The 20,286-nt window shown below is 46.2% G+C and overlaps 1 protein-coding gene across 1 annotated transcript in view; it reads left to right on the top strand.

The window, feature by feature from the left end:
- LOC311112247 (double C2-like domain-containing protein beta) overlaps positions 1 to 20,286 on the top strand; it is a gene marked incomplete at its 5' end in the record, with an annotated part of 60,787 nt that overhangs the window by 13,914 nt on the left and 26,587 nt on the right. The window contains one exon of the mRNA XM_084155293.1: positions 1,995 to 2,069. Within this exon, the coding sequence (XP_084011419.1) occupies positions 1,995 to 2,069 (75 nt within the window). The remainder of the gene's footprint in view (positions 1 to 1,994; positions 2,070 to 20,286) is intronic.

Here is a 20,286-nt window from a genome sequence, read left to right on the forward strand (position 1 = left end):
AGCACACTCTGGGAGTGCTCCTAATCTCAGCTTGTTACCTGTATAAAAGACACCTGTCCACAGAAGCAATCAATCAATCAGATTCCAAACTCTCCACCATGGCCAAGACCAAAGAGCTCTCCAAGGATGTCAGGGACAAGATTGTAGACCTACACAAGGCTGGAATGGGTTACAAGACCATCGCCAAGCAGCTTGGTGAGAAGGTGACAACAGTTGGTGCCATTATTCGCAAATGGAAGAAACACAAAATAACTGTCAATCTCCCTCGGCCTGGGGCTCCATGCAAGATCTCACCTCGTGGAGTTGCAATGATCATGTGAACGGTGAGGAATCAGCCCAGAATTACACGGGAGGATCTTGTCAATGATCTCAAGGCAGCTGGGACCATAGTCACCAAGAAAACAATTGGTAACACACTACGCCGTGAAGGACTGAAATCCTGCAGCGCCCGCAAGGTCCCCCTGCTCAAGCACATATACAGGGCTGTCTGAAGTTTGCCAATGAACATCTGAATGATTCAGAGGAGAACTGGGTGAAAGTGTTGTGGTCAGATGAGACCAAAATCGAGGTCTTTGGCATCAACTCAACTCGCCGTGTTTGGAGGAGGAGGAATGCTACCTATGACCCCAAGAACACCATCCCCACCGTCAAACATGGAGGTGGAAACATTATGCTTTGGGGATTTTTTCTGCTAAGGGGACAGGACAACTTCACCGCATCAAAGGGACGATGGACAGGGCCATGTACCGTCAAATCTTGTGTGAGAACCTCCTTCCCTCAGCCAGGGAATTGAAAATGGGTTGTGGATGGGTATTCCAGCATGACAATGACCAAAACACACGGCCAAGGCAACAAAGGAGTGGCTCAAGAAGAAGCACATTAAGGTCCTGGAGTGGCCTAGCCAGTCTCCAGACCTTAATCCCATAGAAAATCTGTGGAGGGAGCTGAAGGTTCGAGTTGCCAAACGTCAGCCTCGAAATCTTAATGACTTGGAGAAGATCTGCAAAGAGGAGTGGAACAAAATCCCTCCTGAGATTTATGCAAACCTCGTGACTAACTACAAGAAACGTCTGACCTCTGTGATTGCCAACAAGGGTTTTGCCACCAAGTCATGTTTTGCAGAGGGGTCAAATACTTATTTCCCTCATTAAAATGCAAATAAATGTATAACATTTTTGACATGCGTTTTTCTGGATTGTTTTATTGTTATTCTGTCTCTCACTGTTCAAATAAACGTACCATTAAAATGATAGACAGATCATGTCTTTGTCAGTGGGCAAACATACAAAATCAGCAGGGGATCAAATACTTTTTTCCCTCACTGTACACCCCTTATGGGTACTATGGTAGATGTGAAGCTGAAATGCACCCATTCAATAATATTCACAGACTAAATATGCATCCCAAATGTTACCCCATTCCCTATAAAGTGCACTACTTTTGACCAGCGCCATATGGGTCCTTGTCAAAAGTAGTGCACTACATAGCGAATATGGTGCTATTTGGGATTCAGACGTAATTCTGTGCCTTCCTACAAGGTCATTTCTGGGAGTTGCTATCATTTGTCCTTTATTAGAAGGCGATTGACTATGTTTATACCCAGATAAGCACCCCAACCCAATGGAAAGCATTGATAGTGTAGGCACACCTACATATAAACAGACTAGCTTGAGAAATGATGGACGCAGAATGAGAACGATTTGAGTAGAATGGCATGCGACACAATAGACAAAACAAGAGTAGAGTTGAACACCAAAGGACATAATGTTCTTTGTCATGCCCTGACCTTGTCTGGCTTACAGCCTGTGGTGTATGACTGTATGACATGTGTATGATAGCTAAACCTTGACCAAGTGTGGTCTGTGTGTGTCTGTGTCTGTGTGTGTTTATGTGTGTGTGTCTCTCACTGTGTGTGTCAGCGTATGTGTGTGTGTGTGTGTGTTTGCGTGTGTGTGTGCGTGCGTCTGTAACCATGCCTGTGTGTGTTTCCATAGGGACTAAAGGCCATGGACTCCAACGGACTGGCCGATCCATACGTCAAGCTCCACCTCCTGCCTGGGGCAAGCAAGGTCACTACAACCTTCCTATCCCTCATCATCTTCCATATAAGTTGTACCCAGGATATTAGTTGTGTGTGTGTTTCTTTCAACTGAAACAGTTTACCTCACAGTGAAGTGCTAAATGGTCTTACCAAAACCACCATAACATATCGAATAGACGTTAGAGTGCTTACTGTAATCCAAAACGAATTTCAAGTATTGCAGCTTGCGATAGCACTGAAGATTAATATAAATTATTGCCATACTTTCATGGACATAGCACATTTGAAAATAAATCAATTTAGAAATGAATCCAGTTGCATATATTATGGATAACATGTTGAATTTTTAGTGCTTCTCTGCTGTTTAGTGGACAGACAATACCACCTGTGAGTTTGGCCAAAACACTGGGCTTAGTCATTGTTTTCCATAAGAGCCGGCTGTCAGCTAAACAGACGATAACAGACTAATTGTCAGCTGGCTACTTTTTCCAACTAACTAGGCTTCTTTTCATTTACAAGTTTGAATTAGCTAGTCAGAAACGTCTGTATAGTCTTCTCCCGCTAGAATGAACGATATGCATCTTCTAGTGATCTATTGATAGGACAGGTGCCTGTCAGTCACAAAGCGAGTGAAACACTACTGGTTTGTTAGTCTGCTCTCTGTCCCGCCTCTCTGTACCTGTGCTATTTTTGTTCACTGCAGTCAAAGTTTGGGTGAAGACAAAACCAAGACGCAGGTAAAATCACTAAATTCCAAAGCCATATTAAACAGCAATTAAAGTAAAGAAAAAAGTAAACGCTGCAAATGTCCCAGCAGCATCCTTAGCCAGCAGCCATTTTCTGGCAAACAGGAAAAGGTATGGGGAAGTATAGGTAGACAGGTGGGATCCTGTTCCTGTTATATCCAATTGCCAAGGGAGGTGTTTAATCCCAGGGTCCTTTAGTGATGAGTTTGGAGGGCACTATGGTGTTGAATGCTGAGCTGTAGTCAATGAACAGCATTCTCACAAAGGTGTTCCTTTTGTCCATGTGGGAAAGGGCAGTGTGGAGTGCAATAGAGATTGCGTTATCTGTGGATCTGTTGGGTCCAAGGTGTCTGGGATGATGGTGTTGATGTGAGCCATGACCAGACCTTCAAAGCATTTCATGGCTACAGATGTGAGTGCTATGGGGCGATAGTCATTTAGACAGGTTACCTTGGCGCTCTTGGGCACAGAGACTATGGTGGTCTGCTTGAAACATGTAGGTATTACAGACTGGGTCAGGGAGAGGTTGAAAATGTCAGTGAAGACACTTGCCAGCTGGTCAGCACATGCTCTGAGTATGCGTCCTGGTAATCCATCTGGCCCTGCTGCCTTAGGAATGTTAACCTGTTGTAAGGTCTTACTCACATCGACTACGGAGAGCGTGATCACACAGTCGTCTGGAACAGCTGGTGCTCTCATGCATGGTTCAGTGTTGCCTGCCTGGAAGCGAGCATAGAAGGCATTTAGCTCGTCTGGTAGGCTTTTGTTACTGGGCAGCTCGCGGCTGGGTTTCCCTTTGTAATCCGTGATAGTTTGCAAGTCCTGCCACATCTGACGAGCGTCAGAGCCGGTGTAGTAGGATTCGATCTTAGTCATGTAATGACGCTTTGCCTGTTTGATGGCTTGTCGGAGGTCGTACCGGATTAGTGTCCCACTCCTTGAAAGCGGCAGTTCTAGCCCTTAGTTCAGTGCAGATGTTGCCTGTAATCCATGGCTTCTGGTTGGGATATGTACGTACGTACAGTCACTGTGGGGACGATGTCGTCGATGCACTTGTTGATGAAGCTGGTGACTAATGCCATCGGATGAATCCCGGAACATATTCCAGTCTGTGCTAGCGAAACAGTCCTGTAGCTTAGCATCCACTTCATCGGACCACTTCCGTATTGAGCACGTCACTGGTAAATGGAGGGCGAGGGAGAGCTTTGTATGCATTTCTGTGTGTGGAGTAAAGGTGATTTAGAGTTGTGTCTCCTCTAGTTGCACAGGTGACATACTGGTAGAAATTAGGTAAAACATATTTTAGTTTCCCTGCATTAAAATCACCGGTCATTAGGAACACAGCCTCTCGATGAGCATTTTCTTGTTTGCTTATGGCCCTATTCAGCTCGTTCAGTGCGGTCTTAGTGCCAGCATCGGTTTGTGGTGGCAAATAGACAGCTACTCTCTTGGTAAATAGTATGGTCTACAGCTTATCATGAGGTATTTTAACTCAGGCGAGCAGAACCTCGAGACTTCCTTAATATTAGAAATTGTGCAGCCGCTGTTGTTAACAAAGAGACACATCCCTTCCCCCCAACCTTACTTGACGCTGCCTTGCGGTCTTGATGATGCATAGAAAAACCAGCTAAATGTATATTATCCATGTCCTTGTTCAGCCATGACTCAGAGAAACATAGGATATTACAGTTCTTCCGGACCCGTTGATACATTTACATTTACATTTTAGTCATTTAGCAGACGCTCTTATCCAGAGCGACTTACAGTTAGTGAATACATTATTTTTTTTTTTTTATACTGTCCCCCCGTGGGAATCGAACCCACAACCCTGGCGTTGCAAACGCCATGCTCTATCAACTGAGCTACATCCCTGCCGGCCATTCCCTCCCCTACCCTGGACGACGCTGGGCCAATTGTGCGGCGCCCATGAATCTCCCGGTCGCGGCCGGCTGCGACAGAGCCTGGATTCGAACCAGGATCTAGTGGCACAGTTAGCACTGCGATGCAGTGCCTTAGACCACTGCGCCACTCAGGAGTTTAGGATAGTCTCGAACAGAGCTCGTCCAGTTTGGCTACCTCATTTGCATACTGGCATGCTATTACTGCTTTTTGGCGATTATCTGCAGATATATTATGTTGAATCCTCACTGCTTGAACAATAGGTAGTGGAGAGAGAGACTCATTCTGTAGCAAAATATGTTAAGTTATAAAAGCTAATGTCATGATACATATTGCTATAGGCCTACTGATTTGATTAAAGTGTCCAGTGGCGAATTTAGCATGTACAGTGCCTTCGAAAAGTATTCAGAGCCCTTGACTTTTTCCACATTTTGTTACGTTACAGCCTTATTCTAAAATGGATTATAAAAAACAATCCCGAGCAATCTACATACAATACCCCATAATGACAAAGCAAAAACAGGTTTTTAGAATGTTTTGCTTATTTACTAAAAATAAAAAACAGAAATACCTTATTTACAGAAGTAGTCAGACCCTTTGCTATGAGTCTCGAAATGTATCTCAGATACATCCTGTTTCCATTGATTATCCTTGAGATGTTTCTACAACTTGATTGGAGTCCACCTGTGGTAAATTCAATTGATTGGACATGATTTGGAAAGGCACATACCTGTCTATATAAGGACCCACAGTTGACAGTGTATGTCAGAGCAAATACCAAGCCATGAGGTCGAAGGAATTGTCCGTAGAGCTCTGAAACAGGATTGTGTTGAGGCACAGATCTGGGGAAGGGTACCAAAAAATGTCTGCAGCATTGAAGATCCCCAAGAACACAGTGGCCTCCATCATTCTTAAATGGAAGAAGTTTGGAACCACCAAGACTCTTCCTAGAGCTGGTTGCCCAGCCAAACTGAGTAATCAGGGGAGAAGGGCCTTGGTCAGGGTGTGATGAGGTGGTGTGGAAGGAGTCAGGCGCAGGAGGGTAAATCACAGAAACACAGGCTTTAATCTGCCAAAATACCGGTTTACGCAGAAATGCATCACACACACTCCAGGGCACTAAACAGGCGCACTGGAAAATACAAAGCACACAGGAAATCTCCCGTCGATACAAAATACACAAGCTCCACCGAGCTTCACTAACCTCCACAAATAACAATCACTCACACAGACAAGGAAGCAGAGGGAACACTTATACAATGACTAATGAGGGAATAAGGACCAGGTGTGTGTGATTGCAGACAAGACAAATGGAGTGATGATAAATGGATCGGCAGTAGCTAGTAAGCCGGTGACGCCGAACGCCGAAACCTGCCCGAACAAGGAGGGGAGGCAGCCTCGGCAGAAGTCGTGACACAGGGAGGTGACCAAGAACCCGATGGTCACTCTGACAGAGCTCTGTTCCTCTGTGGAGATGGGAGAACCTTCCAGAAGGACAACCATCTCTGCAGCACTCCACCAATCAGGCCAGACGGAAGTCACTCCTCAGTAAAGGCACATGACAGCCCGCTTGGAGTTTGCCTTCCAACAGGACAACGACCCTAAGCACACAGCCAAGAAAATGCAGGAGTGGCTTCGGGACAAGTCTGAATGTCCTTGAGTGGTCCAGCCAGAGCCCGGACTTGAACTCGATCTAACATCTCTGGAGAGACCTGAAAATAGCTGTGCAGCAACGCAACCACATCCAACCTGACAGAGCTTGAGAGGATCTGCAGAGAAAAATGGGAGTAACTCCCTAAATACAGGTGTGCCAAGCTTGTAGCGTTATACCCAAGAAGAATCGATGCTGTAATCACTGCCAAAGGTGCTTCAACAAAGTACTGAGTAGGGTCTGAATACTTATGTAAATGTAATATTTCCGTTTTTTAAAAACTTGTTTTTGCTTCGTCATTATCGGGTATTGTGTGTAGATTGAAGAGGGGGAAAAAACGATTTAATAAATGTAAGAATAAGGCTGTAACGTAACAAAATGTGGAAAAAGTAAAGTGGTCTGAATACATTCCGAAGGCACCGTAAATCCTGGTGGGGCAAACTCAACACATTTTATAATATGCATGCCAGCAAAGTCACTATACAACACAATGTCACGTTTGTTGAATGACGGGTCAGACCAAGGCGCAGCGTGATATATTTATTAAAGTAATAAACAACACGACAAAACAACAAAGGAAACGAAACGTGAAGTCCAAGGTAGAACACACAACATAACTTACAAGGAACAAGATCCCACAACTAGACTGTGCCAATAGGCTGCTTAAGTATTGTCCCCAATCAGAGACATGGAACTACAGCTGCCTCTGATTGGGAACCACACCGGCCAACAGAGATCTACACATAATAGATCGACAACATAGAAAAGCACAACAAGGAATATACACACCCTGACTCAACATATAAGCGTCCCCTGATTCAGGGCGTGAGAGTACCCCCCCCCCAAAGGTGCGGACTCTGACCGCACAACATAAACATAACAGGGTAGGGGCCGGGTGGGTATTCCGCCTCGGAGGCGGATCCGGCTCGGGGCGTGACGACCTCTCACTCTCCGCCTCCCTGTTGCGCCCCTGGTCTGGTCTCGACCTCGGCGCGCTGCTTCCCCTCTCCTTCCTCCCACAATACGCCAGGCCCTGTCTGGACCCTGGTGTGGGAGACCCCGAACCTGGAGAGGGGCTGACATCATGGTCTAGACTGGAGCCGCTGACCGGAGCTGGACTAGGCACCGGTGGAGCGGACAGCTCTGGCTCCGGAGTGGAGCCGCTGACCGAAGCTGGATCAGGCACCGGTGGAGCGGACTGCTCTGGGTTCGGAGTGGAGCCGCTGACCGGAGCTGGACTGGACCCCGGTGGAGCGGACTGCTCTGGCTCCGGAGTGGCACAGCTGACCGGAGCTGGATCAGGCACCGGTGGAGCGGACTGCTCTGGCTCCGGAGTGAAGCAGCTGACCGGAGCTGGATCAGGCACCGGTGGAGCGGACTGCTCTGGCTCCGGAGTGGAACAGCTGACCGGCACTGGATCAGGCACCGGTGGAGCGGACTGCTCTGGCTCCGGAGTGGAGCAGCTGACCGGTGCCGGACCAGGCACCGGTGGAATGGGCACGGGCCGTGCCGGACTGGACAAACGCACCACTGGCTTGGTGCGAGGAGCAGGAACAGGCTGGGCCGGACTGGCGACGCACACCACTGGCTTAGTGCGAGGAGCAGGAACAGGCCGGGCCGGACTGGCGACGCGCACCACTGGCTTGGTGCGAGGAGCAGGAACAGGCCGGGCCGGGCTGGCGATGCGCACCACTGGCTTGGTGCGAGGAGCAGGAACAGGCCGGGCTGGGCTGGCGACGCGCACCACTGGCTTGGTGCGAGGAGCAGAAACAGGCCGGGCCGGGCTGGCGACGCGCACCACTGGCTTGGTGCGAGGAGCAGGAACGGGCCGGGCTGGCGACGCGCACCACTGGCTTGGTGCGAGGAGCAGGAACAGGCCGGGCCTGGCTGGCGACGTGCACCACTGGCTTGGTGCGAGGAGCAGGAACAGGCCGGCCGGGCTGGCGGCGCGCACCACTGGCTTGGTGCGAGGAGCAGGAACAGGCCGCCTGGGCTGGCGACGCGCACCAGAGGCTTGGTGCGAGGTGCAGGAACGGGCCGGGCCGTACTGGGAACACGCACCACTGGCTTGGGGCGGGGAGCAGGAACGGGCCGGATCGGACTGGCGACACGCACCACTTGCTTGGTGCGAGGAGCAGGACTGGGTTCCTTTATTAACCCCCGCTCCTTCTGCTGCCTAACCAGCTCCTCTCGCCGTGCCTCTACACTTTCCTTCTCCCTTTTAGCCTACTGTAGCGCCTCCCTCTGACCGAATAACTCCTGCTCCCTCTGAACCAATAGCCCCCGTAACATGGTGGCCTCCTCACCTGCAGATCCGCCCTTTAACGGCCTCCTGCTGCCTCGTCGTCCACACCGTGTGCCCCCACAAAATTTTTTATTGGGGTTGCCTCTCGGGTCTCCGTTTCACCTCTCCTGCCTGGGCTTCCTCCTTTGCCCAGGGTCCGCTATCGGCTAATCTCACCTCCATCTCCCTCATCCCTTTCAGGGCCTCCATATGCTTGGCCAGATCCTCTCTTATCTCCTCCCAAGTCCATGATCTCTGCTCCACTACCTGTGTCCAGGGTGTCTGCTGCTCCTGGGCACGCTGCTTGGTCCTCATTTGGTGGGATCTTCTGTCACGTTCGTTGAATGATGGGTCAGACCAAGGCGCAGCGTGATATGCGTACATGTTTATTAAAGTAATAAACAACACAGGAAATGAAACGTGAAGTCCAAGGTAGAACACACAACATACCTTACAAGGAACAAGATCCCACAACTAGACTGTGCCAATAGGCTGCTTAAGTATGGACCCCAATCAGAGACAACGAGCTACAGCTGCCTCTGATTGGGAACCACACCGGCCAACATTGATCTACACATAATATATCGACAACATAGAAAAGCACAACAAGGAATATACACACCCTGACTCAACATATAAGCGTCCCCTGAGTCAGGGCGTGACACACAACACTAAACAATACATTACATGCATTATAATGGTTACAAACAGTGCCCACAAACTGTTAGGGCCTACAAAATGCTGTCCCAACAGCTGAACTTTCCTTTCAGCACCATCGAGTGAATCCTTACCACCGTTTCACCTGGCTATCAGCGGAGCCTCGTTTGGCAGCAAAACAGTTCATTCAGCCTAATTTACTGCTTTTTTCAAAACCATAGCTGATATTGTGTAACTCGATAAAAAACACATTATTCTTCAATAATAATGAATGCCGACATGAGTTTTGACTTTTTAACTATACACAAACATTATTACATTTATGTACAGTAAATTCATAATGTTTGTTCTTAAATCATTATCACACTTAGCTCTAAGTATAAGCAAGTTCCTATTCGTTCAGCACTTTCGAAATGGACGGTGGCAGAAATTGAGATAGATGTTAGTTCAGATAAATTCAGCAAGATGTTGAGGCCTTATAATATGCCATTTAGCAGACGCTTTTATCCAAAGCGACTTACAGTCATGCGTGCATAATTTTTTTTTTTGTGTATGGGTGGACCCGGGGATCGAACCCACTACCTTGGCGTTACAAGCGCCGTGCTCTACCAGCTGAGGTACAGAGGACCACTTAACTTTACTCTTCTTTGTCACCACACACACAGAGCGAGAGAGAGAGAGAGAGCGAGAGAGAGAGAGAGAGAGAGAGCGAGAGAGCGAGAGAGCGAGAGAGAGAGAGAGAGAGAGAGAGAGAGAGAGAGAGAGATATTTAAATAATCTTTATTGGATCTGGGAGCCCACCACACAATAAATACTCATATAAAACCATAGTTACACATCAATTAAAAACACAACTCCAATTCCTCCTCCACAGTAACTAAACACAACAGCCTCTGAATACCCCATATACTCATAAACAGATCAATATTGTTGACAAGTTTATAATAGGCAAACTCAACCCTTAGTCTCGCTGCCAACATTCCCTCCAGCATTCCCACCACATACACAGACCCCTGTCCCCGAATACTGTTCTTTCGGGTCTTCCATATCGCTAATTTTGCTGCCCCTAACACAAAATTAAGCAACACAACTACACCGTTTTGACTAAACCTGTATTTTGGCCCAAATATATACAGTTGGGAAGAGAAAACCTCTCCCAACGTTGAGAACCAATTAGTGATCAGGTCAATCATCCCGACCAACCTGGGACACTGTAAAAACAGATGTGCCAGAGTTTCAGACTCAGCATAGAATGGACACCCCTCCCCAACAGTAGGATCCAGGTGTACTAGATATATGTTGGTGGCTATGGCTCCATGTATTATCCTCCATTGGAGGTCAGCTGTCCTCTTATCAATAGGCAGTTTGTATAATGATCACCAACAGCCTTTTGGGGAAGCACCTGGACCAAGCACACCCGCCCACCTCGTCGATTTTACCCCTTCCAGGGAAGAGGCATGGGACACCTTTACACATACAGTGGGGGGAAAAAGTATTTAGTCAGCCACCAATTGTGCAAGTTCTCCCACTTAAAAAGATGAGAGAGGCCTGTAATTTTCATCATAGGTACACGTCAACTATGACAGACAAAATGAGAAAAACAAATCCAGAAAATCACATTGTAGGATTTTTAATGAATTTATTTGCAAATGATGGTGGAAAATATGTATTTGGTCACCTACAAACAAGCAAGATTTCTGGCTCTCACAGACCTGTAACTTCTTCTTTAAGAGGCTCCTCTGTCCTCCACTCGTTACCTGTATTAATAGCACCTGTTTGAACTTGTTATCAGTATAAAAGACACCTGTCCACAACCTCAAACAGTCACACTCCAAACTCCACTATGCCCAAGACCAAAGAGCTGTCAAAAGACACCAGAAACAAAATTGTAGACCTGCACCAGGCTGCGAAGACTGAATCTGCAATAGGTAAGCAGCTTGGTTTGAAGAAATCAACTGTGGGAGCAATTATTAGGAAATGGAAGACATACAAGATCACTGATAATCTCCCTCGATCTGGGGCTCCACGCAAGATCTCACCCCGTGGGGTCAAAATGATCACAAGAACGGTGAGCAAAAATCCCAGAACCACACGGGGGGACCTAGTGAATGACCTGCAGAGAGCTGGGACCAAAGTAACAAAGCCTACCATCAGTAACACACTACGCCGCCAGGGACTCAAATCCTGCAGTGCCAGATGTGTCCCCCTGCTTAAGCCAGTACATGTCCAGGCCCGTCTGAAGTTTGCTAGTGTGCATTTGGATGATCCAGAAGAGGATTGGGAGAATGTCATATGGTCAGATGAAACCAAAATAGAACTTTTTGGTAAAAACTCAACTCGTCGTGTTTGGAGGACAAAGAATGCTGAGTTGCATCCAAAGAACACCATGCCTAATGTGAAGCATGGGGATGGAAACATCATGCTTTGGGGCTGTTTTTCTGCAAAGGGACCAGGACGACTGATCCGTGTAAAGGAAAGAATGAATGGGGCCATGTATCGTGAGATTTTGAGTGAAAACCTCCTTTCATCAGCAAGGGCATTGAATATGAAACATGGCTGAGTCTTTCAGCATGACAATGATCCGAAACACACCGCCCGGGCAACGAAGGAGTGGCTTCGTAAGAAGCATTTCAAGGTCCTGGAGTGGCCTAGCCAGTCTCCAGATCTCAACCCCATAGAAAATCTTTGGAGGGAGTTGAAAGTCCGTGTTGCCCAGCGACAGCCCCAAAACATCACTGCTCTAGAGGAGATCTGCATGGAGGAATGGGCCAAAATACCAGCAACAGTGTGTGAAAACCTTGTGAAGACTTACAGAAAACGTTTGACCTGTGTCATTGCCAACAAAGGGTATATAACAAAGTATTGAGAAACTTTTGTTATTGACCAAATACTTATTTTCCACCATAATTTGCAAATAAATTCATTAAAAATCCTACAATGTGATTTTCTGGATTTTTTTTCTCTCATTTTGTCTGTCATAGTTGACGTGTACCTATGATGAAAATTACAGGCCTCTCTCATCTTTTTAAGTGGGAGAACTTGCACAATTGGTGGCTGACTAAATACTTTTTTTCCCCACTGTATTCTGTACATGGCCTTCTTTCCCACCTCCTTGAACTCCCCCAGCTCCGGGGTATCAAAGAAAAGCAGCATCCCCACGTCCTCCTCGAATGCCCCCGCCGCAGCACTAACAATCAGTGCAGGGAACACATAATCCAGACCCTCCTTCCACAGAATTGGAAGTGTCAGTCACATACTGCAGATGAAGTACTGGCAAGGAGTCACAGACCTCAGCGACGACCTTCCTCAGTAGGCGAGACAATCTTTCTCCCAGCTCCTCCAACGACCTATTCCTGTTCCGCATCAGATGACCCAGCTTAGTACACCCCACGCCTAACAGGCATGAATGTAGGCTAGCTGAACCCAGAACACGGGACTGGATGGCAGTGTTGTGAAAAACAGGCTCTTCAAAAAGCCACATCCCTGGTGGCGTGCAGGCCTTACGGGACTTGACCAGAACTCTCCAAGCCTGCATAACAGACTCATAAAATGGAGTCAGGCCAGGCAACTCACCCCCCTCCAGCTTTAAGAGGAAAAGGTGCTTGTCTAAGCTCAAACAGCCCGCTCTCCTCATCAATGTGTAGGCTGTGTCAACCCAGCTAGAACCGTCACTGTACAACAGTCTATGTGCTGCTTGAAGCCGGAAAGCCAAGATCCTGGAAGAAATGTCCACCAGGCCTTGCCCACCCTCGTGCAGTGGCAGGTACAGGGCTGAAGCTTTAATCCAATGTTGTCCAGACCAGAAGAAATTGACAAGGGTCCTCTGAAGCTCTTGTATCAGACCCTTTGGTGGCTGCAAAATCATTAGTCTGTGCCACAGGGTAGAGGCAGCAAGATTATTAGCTACCAGTACCCTTCCCCTATAAGACAGCTGGGGCAGCACCCATTTCCATCTTGACAGTCTGGCACACACTTTCTCCACTACAACCTCCCAGTTATTTTTCTGAAAGACATCGGAGCTTAGAAAACCCCCCAAAATCTTCATCCCATCTCTGCCCCACTGAAGCCCCCCTGGTAACCGTGGAGCGGACCCCATCTGAAGCTGACCTGCCCACAGCGCTTCACTCTTTCCCCAATTGACTCTAGCTGAGGAGGCCCCCTCATACACCTTTAAAGCGTTTGAGAGAACCTTAACATCCTCACCCCCTGTAATAAAAACTGTCACGTCATCTGCATACGCAGACAATGCTATCGTGGGACCCTTCATTACACCTGGCACAGAGAAACCAGTAAGCTTCGCTCTTAAAAAACAAAGCATTGGTTCAATCGCCAGACTATATAACTGCCTTGAAATTGGGCATCCCTGCCTGATGCCCCTTTGGACAGGGATGGGGCAACTCAAACCACCCCCCACCTTCACCATACACGAGGCCCCAGCATACAGTAAATTCAACCAAGACAAAAAAACATCCCCAAACCCAAAGGCTTTCATTGTTTTAAACAAGTACTGGTGGTCCACACGATCAAAAGCCTTCTCCTGATCCAAAGAAAGTAAACCCACATTTACATCAGACAGTTTACAAATGTCTAAAACATCTCTTATTAGAAACAAGTTGTCAACAATAGAGCGATCAGGTACACAGTAAGACTGGTCCTTGTGGACCAACAATCCCAGATACTCTTTCAACCTGTTTGAGAGATATTTAGAAACAATTTTATATTCTGCACACAGCAAAGCAACAGGTCTCCAATTTTTTATGAGAGCCAAATCCACCTTTTTTGGCGACAGTGAAAGTACCGCACGTTGACATGATACAGGAAGAGAGCCCTCATGAAAAGATTCACACACCATTTCATAAAAATCCTCCCCAATAGACCCCCAAAAGTGCTTATAAAACTCAGATGGTAAACCATCAATGCCAGGGGCTCGGCCTGTTGAGAGCTGCATAACTGCTGTGGACAGCTCTTGCAGTGTAATGTCAGAGTCCAATGCGACTCTTTGCTCAGGTCCCAATTGAGGAAGACCGTGTAACAACTGTTCAGTACACAGAGAGTCACAATCCTCCGCCTTATAGAGGGCAGAGTAGAAATCCACGGCATGTTGACGCATTTCACTGTCATCCGTGGTCACCTTCCCATCAGGGAGACAAAGGCAGACCATCTGTTTACGTTGCAATGTCGACTGTCCTAGGTTTTTTTTTAAAAGCACTAGGAGCATCCATATCCTTGAGGGAAGCGAAACGAGACCTAATCAAGGCACCCTTCACTCTTTCATGCAGAAACAACCTCAGTTCATGTTTCTTGTCCTGTAAATTCATGACTAGTCCGGGGTCATTCTGAGTGAGCAACTTCAATTCAATAGATTTGATGTCCTGTTCAAGGGCCCTGGTAGTCTCTTTAACTTCAATTCGAGACAGAGCAGTATACTGTTGACAAAATAATCGTATTTGGGCCTTCCCAACCTCCCACCATTGTCTCAAGGACTCAAAATTCCCTTTTGTAACCATCCATTTTTCGCAAAACAACAAAAACCTTTCACAAAACATGACATCATGTAACAATTTAACATTAAAATACCAATAAGATGATGACCTTCGTGGACAGGACAAGTGAATATCAACAGTGACAATATGGTGATCAGAGAAACCCACAGGAGTAATGTCACACCTTCCAACCCTACTACAGTATTGCTCAGATACATACAACCTGTCTAACCTTGCTGCACTGACATGACCTTCATTAACTTTTAGCCATGTGTACTGCCTAACTTTTGCATTCCTTACTGTCCACACATCAGAAAGCTCAAACTCAGTTAACAGACCAGACAGGCAAGTGGCTGACCGCAGGTGAGGTTCTTCAGCGGTGCGATCAACAGTAAAATCCACTGTACAGTTCCAGTCCCCCCCTAAAACCATACACCCCTCTTGGTCACACTGTCTTAAGGTTTATTTGATCCAAACCAACAATATGCTCTGTACCCTCATTAGGAGCATAAACATACAAAAAAAAATAAAAAAAAACATAACATCCACCTTGACCAATAAAACCCGACCCATGACAATCTCTGTTGTAGATACCACAGTCACCCCTAAGCCTGAAGAAAACAAGATTGCCACCCCAGCACTGAAATTAGTACCATGACTGAGTATATGCTGCCCCTCCCACCACATACCCCAGTCAACCTCATTTTCCTCATCACTATGTGTCTCCTGTAGGAAAACTACATTAAGCCTTTTCTGTTTTATTACTTCTAATACCCAAGCCCTCTTATTCCTGTCCCTTCCTCCATTAATATTGAGAGAACCTACCCTTAGTATCTCCATATAGAAAAGAAAAAGGAAAAGCAGAAGATACCACAGAGAAACCAGACAGAGAGAATAAAACACCCTATGAGGCATAATCATCATCATTATTTAAATGTTCTCTTAACCTGACCACGTTTCCCGCCACCTTTTGCTGCTGCAACAGCAGTAACACATTTCCTCAAGCGAAACCGCTTCTTCTCACTCAACTGATCTAACCCCACCGTCTTCTGTAACATCACAGATGACCTCACAAACTTATCAACATCAAAATAATCTGCCAATTTGACAGATTTCCCAAAACTCTGATCCAGAAACCCATTTACCTCCTCTAGATCGTAAATTGAGTCCTCACCAGCTGATATCGTATCAAGAGAGATATCCATATCCTTCTCCTGATCCTCCTCAACTGAGGCCACAGACCACTGACTCCCCTCTACCACATCCCTTTCAACACTCCCCACTTGCACCCCATCACTCGTAGTGGGCATCTCCTCCACTACCTGGGAGACTAGCCCCACCTGAACCCCATTACTCGTAGTGGGCATCTCCTCCACTACCTGGGAGCCTAGCTCCACATGAACCCCCTCCTGTACCCCAGCACTCATAGTGGGCATCTCCTCCACTACCTGGGAGATTAGCTCCACATGAACCCCCTCCTGTAACCCATTACTTGTAGTGGGCATCTCCTCCACTACCTGGGAGATTAGCTCCACATGAACCCCCTCCTGTACCCCAGCACTCGTACTGGGCACCTCCTCACCAGTCTGAAATGGCTCTTCAGATCCATCCTTACCTTCTACAACAATATTTTTCTGCTGCATAACATTTCCCTCTGGTACAAGTTGCAACTCTGTGCCCTCAACACGGACAACATGTTCCTCAGCAACAGATGCTTGTGGCTGCTCTACCGCTGTCAGCCCACCTCTCCCTACATCAGTGGGCCCAGGCGTTACGAGGACCACCTGCACCCCTCCCTCTGCCTTCTCCCTTTTCGGGCAAGCATGTCGCTTATGACCAACATCCCCACACTCAAAACACCGTTGACTACCCGTACTAGCATAAGCCATATACAGTCTATTGTCATACTTGACTTTAAAAGATAACTCCAAAGTCTGCTCCGGTGAGTCCAAAAACATAAACACCTGTCGCCAAAACGACATAACCTGTTTCAACTCCGGGTGTTTGCAACCCAACGGGACAACCTTAATTGAACTTGCAAACTTCCCAAAGCGCAATAACTCGCGCTCCAATAGGTAATTTGGAATAAACGGCGGTACATTTGAAATCGTTACCCTTGTTGACGGAGAAAAAAGCGGCGTAACTTGAATAAACATTCGTTTAAGAAGTACGCCATGCTCAACCATATGATCAACAAGGCGCTCTTCTTTAAGAAATACCACCACCGCTTTATTCATCCGTGACGCATAAGCAACATTCTCATATCCTACTTTCTCTCCTACGGCGACCAGAAACTCCTCCACCGTGACAGTAGCTTCAGTAACACACCTAAAGCCGTGCCGAAGTGACAGGGACGGCGTCCCCATTCGGACTTAACACTCACTCAAACAATTTCCAGCATGCACCAAACAGTCCCACCATAGAGAGAGAGAGAGAGAGAGAGAGAGAGAGAGAGAGAGAGAGAGAGAGAGAGAGAGAGAGAGAGAGAGAGAGAGAGAGAGAGAGAGAGAGAGAGAGAGAGAGAGAGAGAGAGAGAGAGAGAGAGAGAGAGAGAGAGAGAGAGAGAGAGAGAGAGAGAGAGAGAGCCTACCATTTGAAGTATTTTATTATGTGGTCTAAAAGGGAAGGAAAATACAATCACGAGGCTCCACTTTTATAGACAATATACCGACGCACAGACAGCGCATTGCACAAACAAAACATCCCTCGCAACAACCCTCACAATATGAACTGGAATTATATTAACTTTTTGTTGAACAAAAGTATTTTAATGGGAAGAGACTGTCACTGGCAAACATGGTTTCAGACCATCGTATAGTATAATACACAAAGTAAGCAAAACAATGAAATACATCAATATAACATCGCCTAAAATGATGAGTAAGATATTAATAAGCCCAAACCATCCCATCTGGTTTGGGCTTAGTGGGACTATCATTTGATTTTCAACAGGACAAATACCCAACACACCTCCAGGCTGTGTAAGGGCTATTTTACCAAGAAGGAGAGTGATGGAGTGCTGCATCAGATGACCTGGCCTCCACAATCCCCTACCTCAACCCAATTGAGATGGTTTGGGATGAGTCGGACCACAGAGTGAAGGAAAGGTGCTTAGCATATGTGGGAACTCCTTCAAGACTGTTGGAAAAGCATTCCAGGTGAAGCTGGTTAAGAGAATGCCAAGAGTGTGCAAAGCTGCCTTCAAGGCAAAGGGTGGCTATTTGAAGAATCTCAAATACAAAATATATTTTGATTTGTTTAACACTTTTTTGGTTACTACATGATTCCATATGTGTTATTTCATAGTTCTGATGTCTTCACTATTATTCTACAATGTAGAAAATAGTAAAAATAAAGAAAAACCCTTGAATGAGTAGGTGTGTCCAAACTTTTGACTGGTACTGTATAAGCAATATAACAATGGAGATGTACAAACTATGGCATAAGGGAACGATGAGCGGGAAAGAGGCAAGCCATAATATACACATGAGAGAGCTGAGACGGACGATATGCCTATTCGTTCCGCACTTTTGAAATGTACAGCGACAGAATTCAGAACATGGGCCGTTCTTACAGTATTCTCCCTGTACACCATGTCAGAACCATAGGATAAATAACGGGGGCACATAAGCAGACAATGAAAGCTCTTGCAATATTCGATGATGACATTTCTCCAAAACAGGCTATAGGCTACATGTGCACCACCAAGTCAGAACAGTAGGCTAAGTTCTGAGGGGGAGAGGGACCAAATTGTTAGGGTGAGACACATAGGCTACTAACAGCTTACTACACAACATATACTTACTTTCTTAGTTACAGTATACATACAGTATGCCCCTGGCATACTACATCACTTATACAGCAGCATTTTTATAAACATTTTCCTGCAATTCTATATTGTTGTTTTTCGACAGGGAATCCATGTTTACTTGACAGAACACAACCTTTTTTCTTAGGTTTTTGCCAAAATAAATTCAATTGAAAGAGTAGACTAAACTAGTTTTTCTGACTAAATTACTAATCTACCACGTTCCCTCAAAGCCCCACCCACCGTGATTGATTGACAGGCCAAACTGTTAAAGATAAATCCAAATTGACACATTGGTTTCCTTGCCCTAAGTGTCCACAGCAGCAGAGCCAATAATACATAATTTGAAGAACAAACATCATTGTGGCAATTCGTATCTTGCAGTAAAACTGTAAATTGCTTTCATCTCAAGAGAAGACAGGTTTAAAGCTGCAATATGTAACCTTTTGGGCTACCCTACCAAATTCACATAGAAATTAGTTAGATCTGTCATTCTCATTGAAAGCAAGTCTAAGAAGCAGTAAATAGGTTCTATGTGCACTATTTCTGTGCTTCCCGTTCTTAAGTTTCGTTTTTGCATCTTTTACTTTCAGTTTTGCACACCAGCTTCAAACAACTGTACATACACCATTTTAGTTATTGAAAAGATATTTCACAGCAGTTTAGATGGTACAATGATTCTCTACACTATGCATTGCTTGTTTTGTCACATAAACTGAAATTAGGCGAACTATTAGAATTTTAGCAAGCAGGAAATGGTGAAGCAATTTCTGCATATTGCACCTTTAATGTTAATAAAGGTTATGTTGCTTAGAAAATAGTCCGGATCATATAGGTCTAGGCCTAGACGATATCCAAAACAACAGACTGAATTCATACTTTTTCAGTCATTTTAATTGTAAATTAATGTCTTTCTATTCAATACCACAACTTTTTTTTTACCCCAGCCGGGAACTCTCTGTCTGGCTACTTTTTCTATTTGGCTGGCTAGTCCATGTACTTGGAAAACACTGGGCTTTGGCTTTAGGGCTAAATGTAACTAGCTAGCTAATGTAGCACGTTGACACACTACGTCGACTAATGAACAGGAGTTGTTTTGGTACTTCGCTGGTTGATGTGGCATGTCTCTGTGCTCCACAGCAATGTTTTGGTCCCATTTTACTGGCTTTGTTTAAATTTTGGAGTTGTTGTTCTTGTGAACGGTCGGGAGGTTTGGCATCCGACACAAATTCTTCTCAGGTGGTTACTTGTTGGTGGCAGCCATCTTGAGTTTGGGTCAACATCAAAGTCAGTTGGAGATAGAGCCAGACAGGTATTATAAACACAATGTCTGTGGTCGAACCAAAAAAATACAGCAAAAAAAACGTCTAGGTCTGCTTTTGTTTATACCCCACCCCACCCCCACCCCTTTTTGTTCCACACCCTATTTCTCCATCCCACCCTCTGTCCCTATCTCTGTCACTATTTATCTCAATGTGACCCACTATGACCTTGGAATAGAGGAGGGCAGGAGGTAAAGGGGGGAGAAAAGGCAGGAGGAGGGGGAAGATGGATGAGGGGAGGACAGCAGCAGGTGGTTGTCATGGAAACAGCGCAGATTGTTACACTACTCACGTCAACAGGCGAGTGTAGATGGGGGGAGAGGGAGGGAGGGGGAGAAAGAGCGTCAGCACTTACGTAAGTACCCACAAACCCCCGTTTGGTAAATATCGACCAC

The sequence above is a fragment of the Coregonus lavaretus genome (assembly GCF_964263955.1).
Source record: "Coregonus lavaretus genome assembly, chromosome: 38".
In the NCBI taxonomy this organism is placed as follows: Eukaryota; Metazoa; Chordata; class Actinopteri; order Salmoniformes; family Salmonidae; genus Coregonus; species Coregonus lavaretus.